Source organism: Notothenia rossii (assembly GCF_949606895.1).
Source record: "Notothenia rossii genome assembly, chromosome: 7".
Lineage (NCBI taxonomy): Eukaryota > Metazoa > Chordata > Actinopteri > Perciformes > Nototheniidae > Notothenia > Notothenia rossii.
In genome coordinates this window covers 26,613,573-26,632,024 of record NC_136905.1, presented here as the reverse complement: position 1 = coordinate 26,632,024, position 18,452 = coordinate 26,613,573, and the positions used below count along the sequence as shown (strand labels likewise).

The 18,452-nt window shown below is 40.8% G+C and overlaps 3 protein-coding genes across 5 annotated transcripts in view; 1 reads left to right on the top strand and 2 right to left on the bottom strand.

Moving 5' to 3' along the window:
- The window catches only part of elovl4a (ELOVL fatty acid elongase 4a), a 12,387-nt gene extending 5,372 nt beyond the window's left edge, over positions 1-7,015 (bottom strand). Inside the window, exons 1-4 of one of the 2 annotated variants that reach the window (XM_079641422.1) lie at positions 6,781-7,015; positions 5,747-5,829; positions 2,739-2,926; positions 2,567-2,647 (exon numbers count right to left, since the gene is read on the bottom strand). In XM_079641422.1, coding sequence (XP_079497548.1) covers positions 2,567-2,647; positions 2,739-2,926; positions 5,747-5,813 — 336 coding nt within the window. In that variant the 5' untranslated portion in view covers positions 5,814-5,829; positions 6,781-7,015. The remainder of the gene's footprint in view (positions 1-2,566; positions 2,648-2,738; positions 2,927-5,746; positions 5,830-6,780) is intronic. The other variant, XM_079641421.1, reaches the window with a different exon arrangement.
- Positions 7,016-8,024: 1,009 nt separating this feature from the next.
- Positions 8,025-12,078, top strand: prelid3a (PRELI domain containing 3A). Of its 2 annotated transcripts, XM_079693495.1 has the most exons (7): positions 8,025-8,421; positions 8,850-9,018; positions 9,148-9,237; positions 9,447-9,517; positions 9,630-9,732; positions 9,972-10,048; positions 10,167-10,306. In XM_079693495.1, the coding sequence occupies exons 1-6, from the start codon at positions 8,390-8,392 to the stop codon at positions 10,041-10,043; spliced, it is 537 nt and encodes a 178-aa protein (XP_079549621.1). In that variant the 5' UTR covers positions 8,025-8,389; the 3' UTR covers positions 10,044-10,048; positions 10,167-10,306. The 2 variants fall into 2 exon arrangements, with proteins under 2 accessions (XP_079549621.1, XP_079549620.1); XM_079693494.1 differs by lacking the exon at positions 9,972-10,048 and having other exon boundaries at positions 10,167-12,078.
- On the bottom strand, positions 11,571-18,192 carry fbxo32 (F-box protein 32). The gene is made up of 9 exons (XM_079693493.1): positions 17,964-18,192; positions 17,382-17,503; positions 17,033-17,082; positions 16,828-16,920; positions 14,602-14,695; positions 13,745-13,929; positions 13,474-13,656; positions 12,919-13,062; positions 11,571-12,794 (listed from the first exon to the last, which is right to left on the bottom strand). Exons 1-9 carry the CDS (start codon positions 18,074-18,076, stop codon positions 12,705-12,707), a joined length of 1,074 nt encoding a protein of 357 aa, XP_079549619.1. The 5' UTR covers positions 18,077-18,192; the 3' UTR covers positions 11,571-12,704.
- Positions 18,193-18,452: the final 260 nt, after the last annotated feature.

Sequence of the window (18,452 nt, the reverse complement as noted above, 5' to 3'; positions counted from 1 at the left end):
AATTGTTGCCACCTGTGTCCCCTTACCTAGTGTGTATATATAGTCTGCGTCTCCCTTTGTCCTGTGCCAGTTCGTCTTGTCTCGTCAAGCCTTTCAGTCATTCCTTGACCTTGTTGAGTATGTTTTGGATGGATTCTTTTGGATTTTATTATTTCTTAGTTTTTCCTCCTCGTGAGTGTTTTGTGTTTTTGCCTTTATTAAAGACCTTGGCCCTTTCTCATTTCATCAAATCCCCCTCCTCGAATCCTCGACTCCTCGGTCCTCCGGTAGTGACCCGGAAATTAATTTTAGCGCGCCATGTTGAAGGACATCTAATTTCTCTAAATGCACTTCGAGGACCGAGGATCGAGCGTCGAGGAGGCTCACTGGCGGAGCTATAACCGAGGATACACTGATGGGTCCTCCACGGCTCCTTCGTGATGCATTTCCGGGAACAGAGATGTTTCAAAGAGTTGTGACGCACGGCCGGACTTATCTCAGCCAATGACAGCTCTGCATGCATCCCCTGGATATTATTTTATGAACTGCTCTCATCGCAACGCAATGTTTACAGAGAGATCAACTGTGAGGTCCGTGCAGAAAGCAGAGCAGTGTGTAAAATATATATCACTCAGTATAACAGGCCTACTCTCTGTATTTGCTTTAGTTTAGTAGATATCTACAAACAAAGAGTTGATATTTTTCTAAACCATTTAGTGCTTCACATAATAAAATACACAACGGCTGTAGCCTGATTATGCTTTAGGAGCTGTAGGTGTGTGTGTGTGGTATGTGTGTGTGTGTGTGTGTCCGCATATGTAGCCTGTTATTGTCTCATTATACCGCACTGTGAATGAATCAAAGTAAATATATAAGTCGTCATGAACACATCTGTCCATCAGACAGAGGGCTGCTGTGCCGCCTCCTTTCATCATTAATGGACGTCTCTTTAAAATGACCGCTCAGAGGAGAGGAGTTCTCATTTCTCTAACCGCCTGCTGCTTCCCCTCCTCTCTCCTCGGCTCCCCTCCTCGGCTCCTCCGCTCTCCTGTGGGCGGGAATAAGTCTCGAGGATAGGAGTCGAGGAGGGGAGTTGAGGAGGGGAGTCGAGGAGGGGTGTTAGAGAAAAGAGAAAGGGCCCTTGTTAATCCTGACCTGTTTCTGGTGTCGTGCGTTTGGGTCCTGGGCCTTGTGACATTCTTAACACTAGTGGCTGAGAAATAATCATATATCAAAAGACAGCAGCATCATAAGAGGCCAACCAGAGCGACAGAGTGTGTCACTTTGCCGAAGGATAGTTGTGACCAGCTATCCAGGCCAGACTCTAAAGACTAGAGTACTGACTGGAAGTATTGCTGATATCATGTCTACCATATCCTCTTAAAATACTCTGTCAAGCAATATCAGTCTCAGGAAGAAAGGTGTTTTAACGCTTATTCAAAATAGCAAAGAAACATGCATTCTCGTACTCAAGAGAGGACATTGACAGAGGATTACTCAAAAGTACACAGTAAAGGTACTTGTGGGAGTTGTTTCACTAGTACTGAGTCCAACAGTGTCAATCAAGGAAGAAATTTTTTGTAATGCTTGTTAAAAGAAAAACATGCATTCTTGTTCTCAGGAGGGGACATTGACAGAGGATTACTGGAAAAGTAAACAGTAAGTACTTCATAGTACTTGTGGGGGTATAGTTTCACTGAGTCCAACAGGATCAATCTCACGAAGAACTAATGGCAACAAATAATTGTTAGTAGTAGGGTAACTAATACAAAGTCAAACAGTATCAATTTCATTAAGAACTAATGGTAAAATTATATATGTATCACTCATCAAAGATAGCAGAAAACATGCATTATGTACTATGGAGGGAACTCTGACAGAGGATTACTCACAAAGTACACAGTAAAAGGACTTCATTTAATTTCTGGTAGAGGTCAAACTAGTACCGAGTCCAAGAGTGTCAGTTTTATGAAGAACTTGTGGTAAAGAATATTTGTATCACTCATTGAATATAGCAGGACAAAAAATTAAGAGCTGCTGATTTGAAAAAACAAACTCGAGAGACGGCTGAGTTGACCGCAGTGCAGAGTCGCAGCATAGTTTAAATCTCCTTACAATGTTGTCCATTTTAAATATAGGCTTATGATATTTACATCCCGTAATAAAATTAGTTTTCTGGGCTCAAAATGTGTCTTGGCTGTTTTCGTTGTGATTGCTAAATTCACCTTGTTTATAATATTATCACAGTTCCAAGAACACAAGTGCTTTTGTTTTGAAACAACACTGATTACCCCTCTTCCACCTCCTACTTTTTCTGATAACAAAAGCAGGTTCTAGTTGAACTGAAGCTAATCATGTTTCCAAAACCATTGCGTATAGTAAAGCACTATGGTGAAGTCAAATAAATCTGTGAAGCATGGTACTCATAATTAGCAGTGGTGTTTTATAACTTCTGGAAACTAATTACTGCACACACATGAACAATATGAACAAAGTTACATAAAAGGGCAGGTGCTGGTTAATCCATTGAGGTAAACATTTGTATTCATCGCAAGTGGATGTGTGTGTCTCCGCGCCAAACACTCACCCTGACTTCATTGGGGTCCTCTGAATAGTCCACCCGTTGACAAATGTAACTGTAGCTCGCTGACCGCGCTGCCATAAAAAGCTAGAAACAAATAGGGAATATCACCACTTTAGCCTCGTGGAGGAGACATACATGTTAAACAGAATGTAGAATGTAGGTGATAGCAACCTACCTCTTTGAAGATGAAGAAATTGAGAAACACCATGCTGAAATTGTAGACAATGAGTGTTTTGCGGAGCTGGAAAGGCTCTCTGTTCTTCATGTATTTGGGCCCCAGCCAGAGGAATAGCAGGTAGGAGGTGCTGATGGCCAGCGTGGGCAGGGGGTTGTCCATCAGAGGCCATTTCGCCACTCGCTTGTCTGCGGGAAAGATGTTCTCATAGCATTACATAACTTTTCTTATTGTTCACATTACACTTACAAAGCGTGGGTCCATTGTCAGTTTATTTTAAGAGTGAACGTCCCACAAAACAGGAGCACAGAGGCCAGATTAAGTCCAGAGGTCGCCTGTCTGGAGGTCGGTTGGATGCAGACACACTATTTGCATGTGCTACTTCTAAATTAGTATATAAGTGTGAAGGTGAAAGAAACTTTGTCTTTACATTATCTATTCCAGTTCAATTATAAACAGGAGGAACAAATGAAGGAGCAAAAGAGAACATGGCTCATTAAGAATCAACGTATGTTGTGTGTCAATTTATCAACAAGTTCTCCAAATCATACGTCCAAATAGGTAGATTGTTCAAGCCCTTATTACGACCAAATAGCTTGATTGTTCAAGCACTTATTACAACCTATAATCACGTTTTAAAGTTTTCGACCTCTAGCGCTCCCGTTGACTGCAAACGCTCCGGAGGGTCGTATACTGTATATTCACAAATAACCCTCTTTGGAAAATCCTAAAATGTAGGATAGTTTGGCCATTAAACTGCTTTTTGATGAGATTTCTAGCGAGAAGTGTATATTGTAATTTTAGAATCCACGTCCAGTTGATGTGTAGGATCTATAGTTTGATAGATGTTATGAAGATGATTTGAGGTCTCGCCAGGAGAACGTGTAACGGCAGCGTGCATGTAAAGTTAGCGTCAACCCTCATGGGGTGAAAACAGTATTTCCGGTCTCGAAGTTTTCATAATAAAACCGTATTCCCCTCACTGTCAAATGATTTTAAAGCTATATCTGCAGTACTCATCCACTAAAAAACATCAGTTTATCCTTTTTAATTACACAACAGTAATTGGTTTAAATTGTGTACACTGCTTTTGTGTTTTTCCCATAGGTTTTTCCCTTTCGAGATTTTGATAGGCTAAAACATCGAACTACCCATAATCCTCAGCTATTGTTCAAGCTCGGTGGTTGGATGTTTTACCATGCACGTTGGGATATGGTGTTTATGCGATATGAAATCCGAAAACATTTTAAATAATTATAAAAAAATAAAATAATACTTTTTCCGAGTGTGCTTGCTTTTCTCTCTGAAAGTCATCACATAACGGCATTGTAATACACGGTTCGGCTGCATTAAATATTACACATCTGACGTAGTTCTCTATTTATAGAGCCCTGATTAGAAGACCTTTGGACAAACTGGAAGAACTGCCACGGAAACTGAATACGTGACGTGGATCATAAATATATCAGCAATTAAGGGTTGTATATATTTCACGTCATTAATCAGAATCTGCAAAGTAACAAAAATAAATGTAGTGGAGTAAAAATACCAGGTTAACCTCTGAATTGTAGTGGAGTAGAACAAAGTAGTACATGCTGCCGTAACAAAAACATTTTCCAACTTGGGGTCAATAAAGTATATTTTATCTTATCTTATCTTAATGACCGATGGCTACTGCCATATTTGCAAAATCTGCCTCTGAACCTATACAAGTGCATGTTTCAGGCTTATCAATTAACAATAGGAGGGGTCACAGACATAAGACCAGCTGTTAAATAAAGCTATTCTGACCTTAGCTTTCATGTGGGTATATTAATGCTTCCCATTATGGACAGTTTGGACGCAAGCAATTGTCACCCATTTATTAATTATATGTTTTAAATTTGATAACTTGGCAACTTCTAATTATGGGAAATACGAAAACGTCTTTTAAAACTACAATTCCCAGTAGAGATGTGCCATAGAACATGTTGCGAAACAGTTCTGGGGGGGCGTTCAAGTCCAGTTTTGAATAGTCTGCCGTGGTTACATTCCATTTCAAAGAGCTGTTTGGCGCTCGGCGTAACCTTGTCACACTGCCACTCCAACATCCAATCACAGAGCTTGAGGACTAATCACAAGGTTTGTAAAGCAAAGCAGATGTTGTAGTCCCAAACGATAGCTGAGGATTCTGGGGTAGTGTAGTGTCTTCGGAAACTCTGCAGTGTCTAAACTCCGAAAAAAACATTTGTTTCTGCGAATCGAAGTTTAAAAACACAAAAGCATTGTACACAATTTAAACCAATCAATATTGTGGATAAACTGATGTTTTTTAGTGGATGAGTAATGCAGATATCACTGTGAAATCATTTGACAGTGAGGGGAATACTTCCGGTTTTATTAAGAAAACTTCGAGACCGGAAATATTGTTTTCACCCCTTGAGGGTTGACGCCAGCTTTACATGGACGCTGCGGAAAGACGTAGTATACTGTTTACACGTTCTCCTTGCGAGACCTCAAATCATCTTTGTAATATCTATCAAACTATAGATCTTACACATCCACTGGACGTGGATTATATACACTTCTCGTTATAATCTAATCAAAAAGCATTTTAATGGCCAAACTATTCCACAATTTAGGATTTGCCAGAGAGGGTTATTTGTGAATAAACGACCCTCCGGAGCGGTTGCAATCAACGGGAGCATGTTGTTTCTTACACGACCACTAGAGGTGCTACACTTTAAAACGTGACTATGGGTCGTAATAAGCTGCTGAACAATCAACCTATATGGTCGTTTTTTGTAGGAGGACAGGCTGCAATTTATTGTATGTCCATGGCCCATGCACACATTCTTCCACTATATTGCAGCTTTGACTCATTCTTTTGCACATTTCCACTGAAGCACCACCCATTTATGACTCAATGTTTTCATACGAAAAACCTACCTAAAGTGCAAACACATTAAGTCCTTTGCAAAACAAAATTTCTCTCAAAAAGTGAAACGACAAAGATACATGATAATTACCTGCAATAGTTAGAGTCCATTTGTAGAACTCTATGGTGTCATTTATAAAATGTGTGACAATCTCCATGGCTGCGGTCGAGGACCTGAAATAAAGCGAGGTGTGAGAATGAAGGCCTCTGGAATCTCAGCATTAAGTAGGTCAGAGTAATTATCGTATCATCTTTCGATAAATCAATAATGTCACCCTAAACATGCTTATTTTTTAACTGGCAGATCATAATGCTGAAATAAATAAAAATGATTCAACTTTAACATGTAGGCCTATGAAGCGTCAAAAAGAAACCATCCCAGGCCAACAGAAGGTCAAGGCTATAGTAGCCCTTGGCCCAATGAGCCATGATATGCTCCATTGCACACAAAGGCTGGGAGCCCCGGCCGGCAGAGCGCATGTGTCAGCAGATTTTTGGCGTGCACGACCACCAGCCAACCTGGTGTGCACTTATAATGAGGAGGGGGGGAGCCTCGTGCCCCACTTTTACATTGAAATGGGTCATCTGCCAGACTGGCGCATATATGCTGATCAGTAGCAGGGAGCACAGGCAGCCTCTGCCTCAATGTGACTGAATGATCCCTAAAAATACGAGACCCCCCTCTCTCCCTCTCTCTCCCACCCCCTCTCGCTCTCTCGCGCCTGGAGCGGATCAAGCGCTGCTGCAGCATCAGTCCTGCAATCGCTGTCCGCATAAACTGCTCTAAAAATAAACCATACACCACTGTTAGAAATACACATGTAACCGCATTGTATGTGTTCCTGACGGGTTTAGGCTGATAGATTTATAATCGGATTATTAACGATTGGAGTGGCGAGTATTTGAATTCTGCGGTATGCAGTCCGGCCTTCAACCAGGCTGACTGAGCAGTCCTCTCATCACTGTTTTTTCCAAAAGCTCTTTCCTTCTCGCATCTGTAAAATAACATAATTCCTATCCATCCAAGATAGTGTGGTTTAAATTTTAACGACTGCACAAAGGCAATATACAATCCCAAAATATCGACATTGATCTCGCCTTATCTCGAATGAAGATGCTTATTACCTTACCGTGTCGGTGCTTTAAAAAAAATCCCTCTATAATGACTTTCAATGCAAGGTCATGCAGTGTGCGTTATTCCAGCATGGGATCAGATGAGCTTGTTCTCTATGAAATTATAAAGTGTTCCGTATCCAGTGTGCAATGAACGGGCCGTGGCATAAACGGCGATGGCATGGATTTCTCGTAAATGGACCACACTAGCCTCCACTGCGCCTCGCCTGACTGGATCCCTCTGAACCCGCACACCACCAGCGACAAGCGAAACACAATACACCTTACACATCCGACCAAACTTTCAAAATAAAATGCACCAATAAAGGTTTTCGAAATCAAAAATGTGAAAAAATGTTTATATAGGCTACATATTTAGTCCAAACCTGTTGTGGCTATACAAATAACAACAACAAAAAACAACAGCAATACAAAAAACAATACAAAATATAGCTCTATTTAAACTATTAATAACATTAACTCATCCGATCCAGACATGCTGGCAGCTGCTTTGTGAATTAAATCCTAAGAGTTGAAACCTGAATGACTCATAGGCCTATATTTGATTGACAATAATTTAATAATTGGTTTACGTTATCTTTAAATGACTTTACGGCAACAGTTTGAGGTTAATCTTTAGTGAATATATTTTCATTCACAAAACCAGAGGGTTTATTTGGAAGCGATGTTACTGTATTTCCTACTTTCTCCATGCTGTCTCTTTCTAGCTTGATGCAGCTCGGTTGTGCCACTTGACCGGGATGATGGAAAGAAGATGCTAAGCGCATGCGCACACATGGAGGCGGATGCAGCAGCACAGCAGTGACAGCAGTGCTACAGCAGCATCGTCAAGTCAGAAACACAAAGAGAAAGAGGAGAAATTGGTATTGTCTTCAAAATAAAACAGAAAAAAGATTAATCAACTGATGGACAAGAAATTAATTGAATAGTGTATGTTCAATACACAATGGATACCCAAACGTTGCTGTCCAAACTTTACAAATGTGTGTACAAAAAAAGCCACAATTACTTTTGTAATTGTCTCATACAGTACCATTTCACAAACTGTTGCAGTGATTTGGTGACATCAACTGACAGGAAGTTCAAAATGACCCTGTTGCTTAGCAATGCAATTCCAGTAAAACAGTACATCGAAATATGTATAGCTATTTTTGATCTGATATTACAAAATCCGAGACAGATATTGGGTTTAACAAAAGTTGGGCTTTTATTTTTGAAATACCTGAGCAGAAGCCCGTATCTCACTCGGTCTGTCTTGACATTTGGTCTCTTCTCTTTTGCACCGGCATTCCTCTTGTCCTCTACCGTAACAGCTGTTTGTTTTAATCTATACTTTACACCTTTCCTGTCGGTTTCTCCTGTCACTCGGGGATCAGCAGGGCACAGTGTGCAGTCTTTACGCATGATTGATGTGCGAGGAGACGCCTACATGTGCATCCCGCGGACTCCCCTCAGTGATGGTCGGGAGCTCTCTTCATAGGCCCTGCTATCTCTGTCTTATCACTGGAAAAGCGTTACTGTTTCATGTTTAAATGTTCCGGTGAAATGTGAATTTGGACCACGGAGGGATTCTCAGCGATAAGGCCAAGACTTTTGAAAGATGAAGATTTGGAGCACGGAACATGTTTTCAGGTTGGTTTATTGTTTATAATAATCATATGGTCTCTCATGTGGGCTATGTTGATGGGACCTTTATTCATATTTACCAAGTTTAAATACATCTGACTTTAATCAGACGTCTTTATGATTCTGCTCAGTATTCCACCTGTTCGTTATAATATGCTTTTGAATGTAGACAAGTATGAGCATTTATCATCAGGATTCAACCCAAATCACAGCCTTGTCCCAGATAAGGGAAGTCAATATGGGGTGGCTATGTCTCAGGATTTGGAAGGTTTTTTTTTTTGCACATGTGATTCAATATTGAGATTATAAAACACATTCCATAGTCAACCATTTCAGTTTATCAAAAGAAAGCCAGCCAATTGCAGCCAATAGTGATAATTTAGGCCTACTATATGTTTTCCCCCTTCATGCTACTTGTTCTGTTTTGCGCTCAGTTACCCCTGGGAGACGGTGATCAAGGCTGCCATGAGGAAGTACCCAAACCCCATGAACCCTAACGTGGTGGGGGTGGATGTCCTGGACCGCAGTCTGGACGCAGAGGGACGCCTGCACAGCCACAGACTGCTCAGCACAGAGTGGGGCCTGCCGGGCATTGTGCGAGCGGTCAGTCCCCACAACATTAACATTCAGATGTTTAGAAATATAGAAGTATACAGTCAGAGGCAGTCAGAGGCATGCATACATGGAGACAATACAAAGTATGTTAAGTGACTTGTATTATTGTGGGAATAGATACTGGGAACCAACCACACGCAGACGTACGTGCAGGAACATTCCATAGTGGACCCAGAGAAGAAGAAGATGGAGCTGTGCTCAACAAATGTAAGTTCATACTGAAAGCTTTCAGATGTTGAACAAACTGAACTCACATACATCATAATACACTTAAGTTTGATTTGCTATCTTCATATACCACGCAGACATACTGTGTGGTACATTGCAATGGCTACTTCATCAATAGTGTGCATTTTATATTCATCATATATTCCGTGTAAATACACTATAATTACGGAAATGTACTTATCCCCTAGATTACTCTCACCAACCTGATTTCAGTGGATGAGAGGCTTCTTTACAGACCGCACCCAGACAACCCTGACGTGTGAGTACATTGTTAGTTATGCCTTCTTGTTTCAGAGACATTGGGTCTTGCAGGTATGCAGTGTTATTTCTGTCTTTTCATGTCTTACAATAACTCTCTGTCACCTCCTCAGTACCATCCTGACCCAGGAGGCCATCATCACAGTCAAGGGACTAAGTCTAGGCAGTTACCTAGAGGGGATGATGGCAATGAGAATGTCAGCTAATGCCATAAAGGTAATACAAGCACATTTACATTTGTGCACTTATTAAATCTTGCTATTTCTTGAACTTGGATGTGTTGGTGATTTCTTTGCATGCCTTCTAACTGGGACTTTTCTGTCTCTGTACGTTTTTCTGCAGTTCCAATGTGAGTTTTCCGGACATGCAGCTAAAAGTTACACTTTTCAGCACTGTTCAACTGCATATCTATATATCTCCTCTTTAACCTGCTGTCTCTCTGTGTGGATCTTTAGGGTTGTGATGCTATTGAGTGGATTATTAAGAACTCTGAAAGAGAGAACGTGCCTCTCTGTGACATTTACTAACTCTGGTAACTCTTCTCTTTGCTTTCCTTAGCAGATTATTATAAGCATGGCACTCTTTTATACTCTCTTAAAGCTGGAAATATGCAAACATGTGTCACATAATGCTCCTGTTTGCATACACAGGACAGCAGCTCTGCAGTGCCGAGTACTTTCCCCGCTACACCTCATAGAGCAGGGGATTCTCAGTGCGTCAGGACCCTCTGGAGTTGGTACACATGCAGTGGGAGCTCAGACAGACGGTGTAATGCTGCCAAAGAGGAATGTTTTTTAGAGCTGGAATCAAGGGTCAAATTCCTGCAGGCGTGGCACAATGAAAAAACTCAAAACCATCAACTGCTATTCAAATCGAGGCGAGGAGAACAGGAACATTTTCTTTACTGCTGAAAAAACGGAAGGTTTCAAATTCAAGGGCCTCTCAGACTTTTATTGGTTAGAATATAATATTCCGACCACATTCTTTTAGCTCTTATGTCATATCTTCATCATATTTTAGAAGAGATACACTTGTTTTAGAAAACAAGTAATGGTGCACTGACAATATGCAAAAATGTAATTTGAATCGATGTTCTTCTGTATGTCCAACACTGGCGACAACTGCTGGAATTCAAATCTGAGAGCTATTTATATGTTCCATGAGGCAAACACTGTAGATGATATGTTTGCATGATAGTTGTATTAAAAGAGGAGATTGTGTATTAAAGATAGATTGATATTAGCTAGGTAGCAAGCTTTACATTTAATAATGCAGATCAGAAATGATGGGGAAAATATGGGAATGTATTATTAAGTTTGCCTTCTTTATCTGCTATCAAAGCAACAATAAAAGGGCACCTTTTTGTTGTAAACATTCTGGGCAAAATGCCTCAAACCAGCAGATTTGATTGAGGAACATGACATGTTCAGCTTTATAGTTTTTCCAGCCGTCTCTTTTATGCCTTAGCAAGTCGGACACGCTTCCAAATGTTGACTTTCTCTATAAAAAGCTACCTACCTACACTCCCTCTAAGGATCAGTACTGTATGTCTTTTGTGCTAAAACATATTTCTTTGTAATATAAAAATAACTACATAATATTTGTATACATATTATTTATCGAAAACGACATGTAACAAGCAGTGAATTGTTATATTGTTGGTACTGTCGTACAAAACGGTTTAATTTGCTTTTTATATTTTTGTTTTAACCTCAACTGTTGTCCTGCTGAAACAATTGTTTAAAAAAATGATATGCTTTTTGTGTTGCTTTAAAGACAATGGAGAGGTCTGCTTGTATTTCAAGGTACTTAGTAAATAAGTCACATTTCTTTTGTAAGTTTATTTAATTACCAAGATCTTTTTTGTACTACTTTGCAGTTTATCATGTGTCCAATAGAGGGCACAATCTAGCGTTCAGCAACAGGCAACACCACAGACCTCTATACAAAAGCTATTGTGCATTTTAAATCTGGATACGAATTGTCCAGCAAAATACTTTAGTGTTGGCTCAGAAATATCATGTTAAGATGTGAAATGGAAGCAATGGCACAAGTTAGATTATTTTTCTTCTTTTATTTATTCAACAGAACATAAAGAGAATGCATTGCATAGCATGTACATTATTCCTCACTGCCTGCACAGTAATAGAGGAAAGTCTGGGTAAAACAATTGCACCTTCATCCTAATATTTCAGTTCCTTGCAAGAATCTCAATAAATAAGTTAACAATCAGCTGAGTGTTTAAAAAAAACATGCGCGACTACAGAAAAATAAGTTGCTTCAGACAGCCAATGTAAAAGACTTCTGTAAATGAGACATTAGCTGCTGATGATTAAAACAAAAGAAAGCATCAGGATGGGAAAGCATTGCCAACAAGAAGATAGATGTACCTGTTTCAAGTTTCATGATAAGACATGCCATCGTTATACTGACTACGGTTACAATCTTGGGTAATACTGTACTCAAGAGCTGTTGCTATAGCAGTCACATGAGAAAATGAACACACAATTAAAAAAAAAAAACAGTCATATCAAATCTTTATAAAAGTGAAAAACAACTAGAGTTAAATAGAAAATGTGGTGCGATCAATAAAGGACTCCCATGCTCAATATCTCTTACTGCAGCAACTCAAGATTTACTGTACGTCTCTACATCCCAGTGCCTGAAAGAACAATATTGCAAACTTCCTCAAACGCATTGCATCTTACCATGTAAGCAGGACACATTTCAAAACAGGTTTGAATAATCTTACTTCCTGTGTTCGAACATTTCAAGGTTTGAACACCCAACAAAAATTAAAACGAACTCCCAAATTTGGGAAAAACAAGTGCACACATCTGAGGTCAAGAGCTGTGTTTACTTTGGAGGTGTCCTTTGAAAAAGCACAATAAACTAAGACTAAACCCTGACAGCAAAGTGTTCCCTTTATCCTCCATCCACAGGCCCACTGCTACATCTCTTTTCCTCTCCGTCACATTTACTCGCTTTCAACTGGAACTCTCCCAGAGGTCTGCACTCTTTCAAAAACAAAAAAATAAAACTCAATTGCAAAATCGTCCCACTGCCTGAGGCCCCTCCAGCACGCCTCAACAAAATACACATCCAGGAATTAATTGTGCTATAAAACAAATTGCACATTTCTATGTACAGTATGTACAGTCAGTTCATCTGGATTTTAGGGGGAGGGGTCAGAAGTTAAAAAGGTTGATAAAGCCCTGAGGGGAGAGGGCCATGGTGCAACTGTCAGGGTTGTTGGCTGTGCAGGGATGGTTTGTATCCTAGAAAAAGATAACAACAAAAAACGATAAATATAACACAGGTTTATTTATTCAGTTTCACAAAAAGGTGATATTTTTGTTGCATATCCACTTTGATCAAATACAAAATAGAAACAAATACTACCTTCCAGAAAAGGATGTGGCAGTGTGAGCAGAAGTGCAGGGTGTCGATGTACTCCTCTCTGTGAGGATAGCAGCGGCTCAGCTTGAAGTACATCTTCTTCCACTCCAGCTGACCTTTGTCTGACACCATCAGACGCTTTCGGATCTGAAGAAGAAGTAAACACACTTTAAGACACGACCCAAGGAAAGAAAAAGGTTTTAGAAATATCTGCTTTAATGTCAGCTTTCTTGAGAATTTATTTTGAATGCCAATTCACTGCAAGGGCAAAGAGAAACTGCTCAAAAGATGGAGCCTTAAACAATAAGAATAAATCTAAAGCACTCTAACTTAAAGTAAAGCTTCACTGTAACCTACTATACTTTAGAGTAAAGCCTGAGACTTTGTGCATGTTTTGGGCATTCTTAAAGGTTACTCAGTCTCCTATTTTAATGCAGAAATGTTTTTATCCTTGTATAGTACCTTTAAATGGGATTTACAGTGTCAAGTAAGTAACCTGGAGGTTATCTGAAGCCTCATTCTAAATACATTTAGGTACACCTATTAAGTCCTACATACCTGTCTGTCTGTGAAGTGGTACTGGCAGAGTCTCTTCCACAGGAGCCGGTCCTCGGTGAGGGGCCCCAGCTCGGGGCACACCTGACCCAGGCTGACCAGGTCCCTGCCGTCTTTCAGACGCTGCATGATGTTCAGCTGCAGACTGACAGGCAGGTCAGTCAGACTCATGCCTGTAGACGTGGGCTGCAGGAAACAGGAGGAACATAAATATAATGGAAATCTGAAGCTGGCGTTCCTGATATTCTCTTGTTTATTTGCGTGTATTTTTTACCCTTTTGATCTGGATGTTGTCCAGCTGCTGTTGCCACTGCAGGATGTTCTCCATGCGGTGCAGCCACGTGTTGATGTTCCCCACCAGGACGGATTTGCCCATGTCCTGGACGAGACCACACAGCGAGATGTAGAGCATCTGCAGCAGCTCCTTGATGGGACGGACGTTCTGCTGGTCATCCAGAACTGAGGAGGAAATCAGAACATATTTGCCATAATTCATTAGCTTAAAAACGCAAGTGTTACAGCGAGATGTGTAGCTTCCAAGCAGCAAAATATGAATTTTCATTGTCAATGAAAGAGTCATTAAAAAGCACGTTGTTAAAGCAAATGTTTTGGAAGTGGCTGTACAAGGTTCAAGGTTCTTTATTTATCAAACGAACATAGCTACAGTGTAGTTATGTCGATGAAAATCTTGTGTGACAGGCTTCTCCAACAGTGCAACACAAACACTCTTGTCTTGTGGCGTTTATAATATTTGGCCAACAGGTTTCATAACGCCACCTAAACAAGCTGAATCTCTGTTTAGCAGAGGGAACATTTAGTTTATACTGAGGCGCCTGGTGACTGTCAAGTGTTTTTCACTGCGCAGTTAAAGCACTAAATTCACTCCTCTGCCTTCTTTACAGGTCATCACGCTAATTTCCTCACTTATTAGTGCAACATGTGGTACATTTAGTACATTTGATCCAACAATAAAGAAAATGGAATGGACTTGGAATGTGCAAGAATTGTGATTTGAAGTAAGAAGTGGGCGCATGTGTGAGCAGTAAGAGCAGGACATTAAACCCTTCAACACAAACAAGAGGAGAAAAAGAGTTGAGTGACTGTAAAAAGCAGAAGTGGGTAGACACTCACCTTTCTGAACCACTCTCTCCAGAATATTCATGTAGTTTTTCTGCGCCACTCCACTGAGCGAGGGCAGCTTCGACTTGGCAATAAGCTCCAGAAGCTAGAGCAGAGAAAGAAAGAAACAAAACATCAATTTCAACCCGTCAGCTGCAAAGACTCTGTTCCTTCGCCTCCTTACTTAATGTTTGTTATGCTGCATTCTCACAAAAGCACTTGGATTGGTGACAATAATGGCTGTCTAAAACAAATATGGAACTGCTCCACCTGGCCATTACTCTCAAGTGAAGCTGGCTCCAGCAGGATTCTTGGCTCAGATCACTTTTTATCAGAGTCTACTGGAAAAGGTGTTGGACAAATGCCCGGGCTGTCAACAACATCAGCCTCAGCAAACAAGCTTTTAATCATTTGACTCCTGATCCTTCTGTCATGTGAATTAGCTGATTGATGTGACAGAATGTGTCTGCACGTGTGTGTGTGTGTGTGTGTGTGTGTGTGTGTGTGTGTGTGTGTGTGTGTGTGTGTGTGTGTGTGTGTGTGTGTGTGTGTGTGTGTGTGTGTGTGTGTGTGTGTGTGTGTGTGTGTGTGTGTGTGTGTGTGTGTGTGTGTGTGTGTGTGTGTGTGTGTGTGTGTGTGTGTGTGTGTGTGTGTGTGTGTGTGTGTGTGTGTGTGTGTGTGTGTGTGTGTGTGTGTGTGTGTGTGTGTGTGTGTGTGTGTGTTGGCTAGCAGACAATATTGGGTTCCAGGGTGGCATGTCTGGCTAGTTACAGACGATGTGACGTCATGGAGAAACTCAAGTTCCCCCTTGCTCAATTCTCACCGGAACATTTGTCAGCATATCAACATCAACATATTGTGAGGGGGTTTTGGGTGAAATGTAGAGGAGCAGTGCTAGCAGGAAAATAATAAGAGGTAGCACAAACTTCTCATTGCATTTCTCTAAAGTCAAATCTTCTTAATAATTCCCACCTTTGAACTAAATTACTTTGTTCCTTCAACTGACTTCATCCCTGTCAGTTTCTACCAATTTTAAGCTTTTTCGCTAACTCTTCTTTCTCTCATTCTTTCCTAAAAACCTAATCCTGTGCCCTTCTCCTTTTAGCAGCTCATTGAGTGCTCCTTTCTTTGTAGAGCAGCCGGGCAGAACAATGTGCGTTTCAGTATCTACTTTTAGCCCTGGCTGTTCACTGAACTGCACTTCACAGCTTGGCGTGTGGTTCATACTTTTCCAGGGACGCAGCATCAGTATCTTCTAGTAACGATATAACAGCCTTACACGATCATCTTAAGGTTTCTGTCTCCTTGAAATAACCTCCAGGGAAAAGAGAGGAGCTCTTTTTGTCTCTTTGTGGAAGAACCCGATCCGTGTAACTGAGACAGAGTCAAACAAACCCACAAATGCCATCACACACAACCAGTGAAGGGCGGTGACCTAGGACAGCGTGTCCAGACTGGACTAGTGTTACACAGCCGTATTGTTCTTTGGGATTACAACACTGCTCTTATAAGCTTGAACCTGCAGCAAAAAGGTCAATCCAAAGCTTGAGTAGAAAAGGAAAACAAATGTCAAACTTTCCTGTGAAAAACTTCTGTGTGTGTGTGTGTGTGTGTGTGTGTGTGTGTGTGTGTGTGTGTGTGTCTGAAACACCTGACAACCGCAGAGTCTGGTTTTATAAACCCCTGTCGGGTTGTCGCACCTCACTGCACAGCCAGCTGTCACCCCCCCCCAAAGACCCCCCCCCCAACTCACATGGGAGCACATGTGGGAGAGCTGCTGTGTGGTTCAGTGTGGTGACACTTTGATGTGGAGGGCAAAAGCTCCAAATTCAACTATAAGGGATTTTCTATTGCCATCCCATGATGAAATTAAATTATTGATAATGATATAATGAATGCTGATGATGTCTATTCCTACCTTTAGTGGATCAAATTAAATTCAAATAGGAACTCATTCTAAATAAAGCATTTGTTTAAATTCTATTTAGGGATGCCAAATGGCTCAAGTGATCAGACAAATGTCATGCTACGTCACACTTTTGCCCTACAACTAACACACACATTCATACACTCCCTGGGTCGGTATCCTCTCCATTAGATACTCTTGTCTGCAGAACATTGATAAGAGCCAGGCAGAAGCCTACACCCGCTCTTAACCTTAACCTCTTCCCTGCCAATGACTAGCACAAAGGAGAGAAACAGAAATGCACAGAAGAAAACAAAGAGACGAGGACTCACTCTGACGACGTAATTGAATCTCCTCGTTTCCTTGATGGCGCTGCAGAAGTCTAAGCGGTTGAAGGCTTCTCCCAGTGTACAATATCCGTGGCGCTGGGAAAATTCAATTATCAGGGTATTAGATTGCGAGCCTTGGCAGGAGTTATCTCAGCATGTTTACACAAGCAATGAAGGTGTGAAAAGCTGAAATGAGTTGATTTGTTACCTCTTTGGTGCTTCCTTTATGAACATAAATCCACTTCTCCCTGTGGAAATCTGAAAGGAATCACAATGTTTATATTAGCGGCCTTCCCTCATTAAGCAGCTTATAAGTACGGTGACAAATGCACACAACACCAATAACATGCAGAGTCAGTATATTGAATTGGAGTTTAGAAAAAGGATGTAAATTAATCATAAACATTATTATCAGTTACATAACACACTTGTGAGCTTCTCCTGTTAATGTTTTTGGTATATTTAAATTATATTCCGTGAGTTTTTACCCCACACATAAATTAAAAAATCCTTAAAACAATTAGTTAGACAGTGTGGGCCCTTTCATTGAGACTCACAGGGGACCTTGATGTTGTTGTTCATTTGTTCTTTTTTCCTCTTCTTGGCAGCCATGTCGTAGCTGAGAGAGATCAGCCGATTCTCCTTGTTGAAACACTCCTCCTCCTCGGCTTTGCAGAAGCTGAAAAAAAAAAGGGCACATATTTCATTAAAGGCATCATTTTGTCTCAGTACTGTTTATATGCAGAACTCTTAGTACAGAAGACACAACATCATCAAAACAAGGTATCACATGTGATTAAAAAGGTAACTGTAGGTTATGTTAAAGACAGGTTATTCGTGTTAGTGTAGGCATTAACCAGACGTCTGTTAATCCACTCACTTGTTGTGAGGTTATTAATAGCTCAGTGGCCCAGAATAACAAAGACACTGAGGTTAAGGGGGTGGAAACAGCACGAAGGCCTATGTTTGTCAGTCACCCTGCCTTTGTTCTTAATGCTGTTTGGACTTCCTCCCCCCCTTCATATTTCTCTAACTTAAACAAGTAATGTTGCGTTTAAGAGTTATGTCATCTCAAAACTTTTGTGATGGAGAGAAGACAGCGACATTTCACAGGGTTGCTTTTTTTTTTTTTAACCAACCTCTCCACGGAGACATTGTTGTTTTTCTCGTCTGCTGTTGTCTTCTTCCATCCTTCCTGGGTCTTTGTCCAATTCTGACCCGGTGACCTCCAGTCCTGTCCGAGGAAAGGCATCTTGCTTCGATGACTTTGAGCAAAATTGATCTAAAAAATAACAGGAAACAATCCCTGTTTGAGTTTATATGTGTCCCTTCTTGTATGGGATGTGTGTTTCTGGTCTACTGTTTTCATTGCGCAGCTCGTCTTATATCCTCGTCTGAGAACCCGGAAATACACGAGGCCCGCCCACTTTGGAAACTTCCCTGTAACACGTGGCTTTGTTTATCAACTTCAGCGTTGCACAATCTCCAGAGAGAGGAGCAGAGGTAACAGAACGCTTCATGTCATGGGAAGGGTAGAGACAGAGGACACCTGGATAATAAGCTAAAAATATTAAATGTCAAATTTAGGAGACAATAATCCTATATTACTTTCACAGGTTACTACTTTA

Coding starts and splice junctions, on each gene's coding strand:
- prelid3a (XM_079693494.1), top strand. CDS start 8,390: ATGAAGATTTGGAGCACGGAACATGTTTTCAG. Junction 9,019..9,147: donor TGCCGGGCATTGTGCGAGCG/GTCAGTCCCCAC, acceptor TTGTGGGAATAG/ATACTGGGAACCAACCACAC. Junction 9,238..9,446: donor TGGAGCTGTGCTCAACAAAT/GTAAGTTCATAC, acceptor CTTATCCCCTAG/ATTACTCTCACCAACCTGAT.
- fbxo32 (XM_079693493.1), bottom strand. CDS start 18,076: ATGCCTTTCCTCGGACAGGACTGGAGGTCACCGGGTCAGAATTGGACA. Junction 16,921..17,032: donor ATAAAGGAAGCACCAAAGAG/GTAACAAATCAA, acceptor GAATTTTCCCAG/CGCCACGGATATTGTACACT. Junction 14,696..16,827: donor GATTCAATTACGTCGTCAGA/GTGAGTCCTCGT, acceptor TCTCTGCTCTAG/CTTCTGGAGCTTATTGCCAA.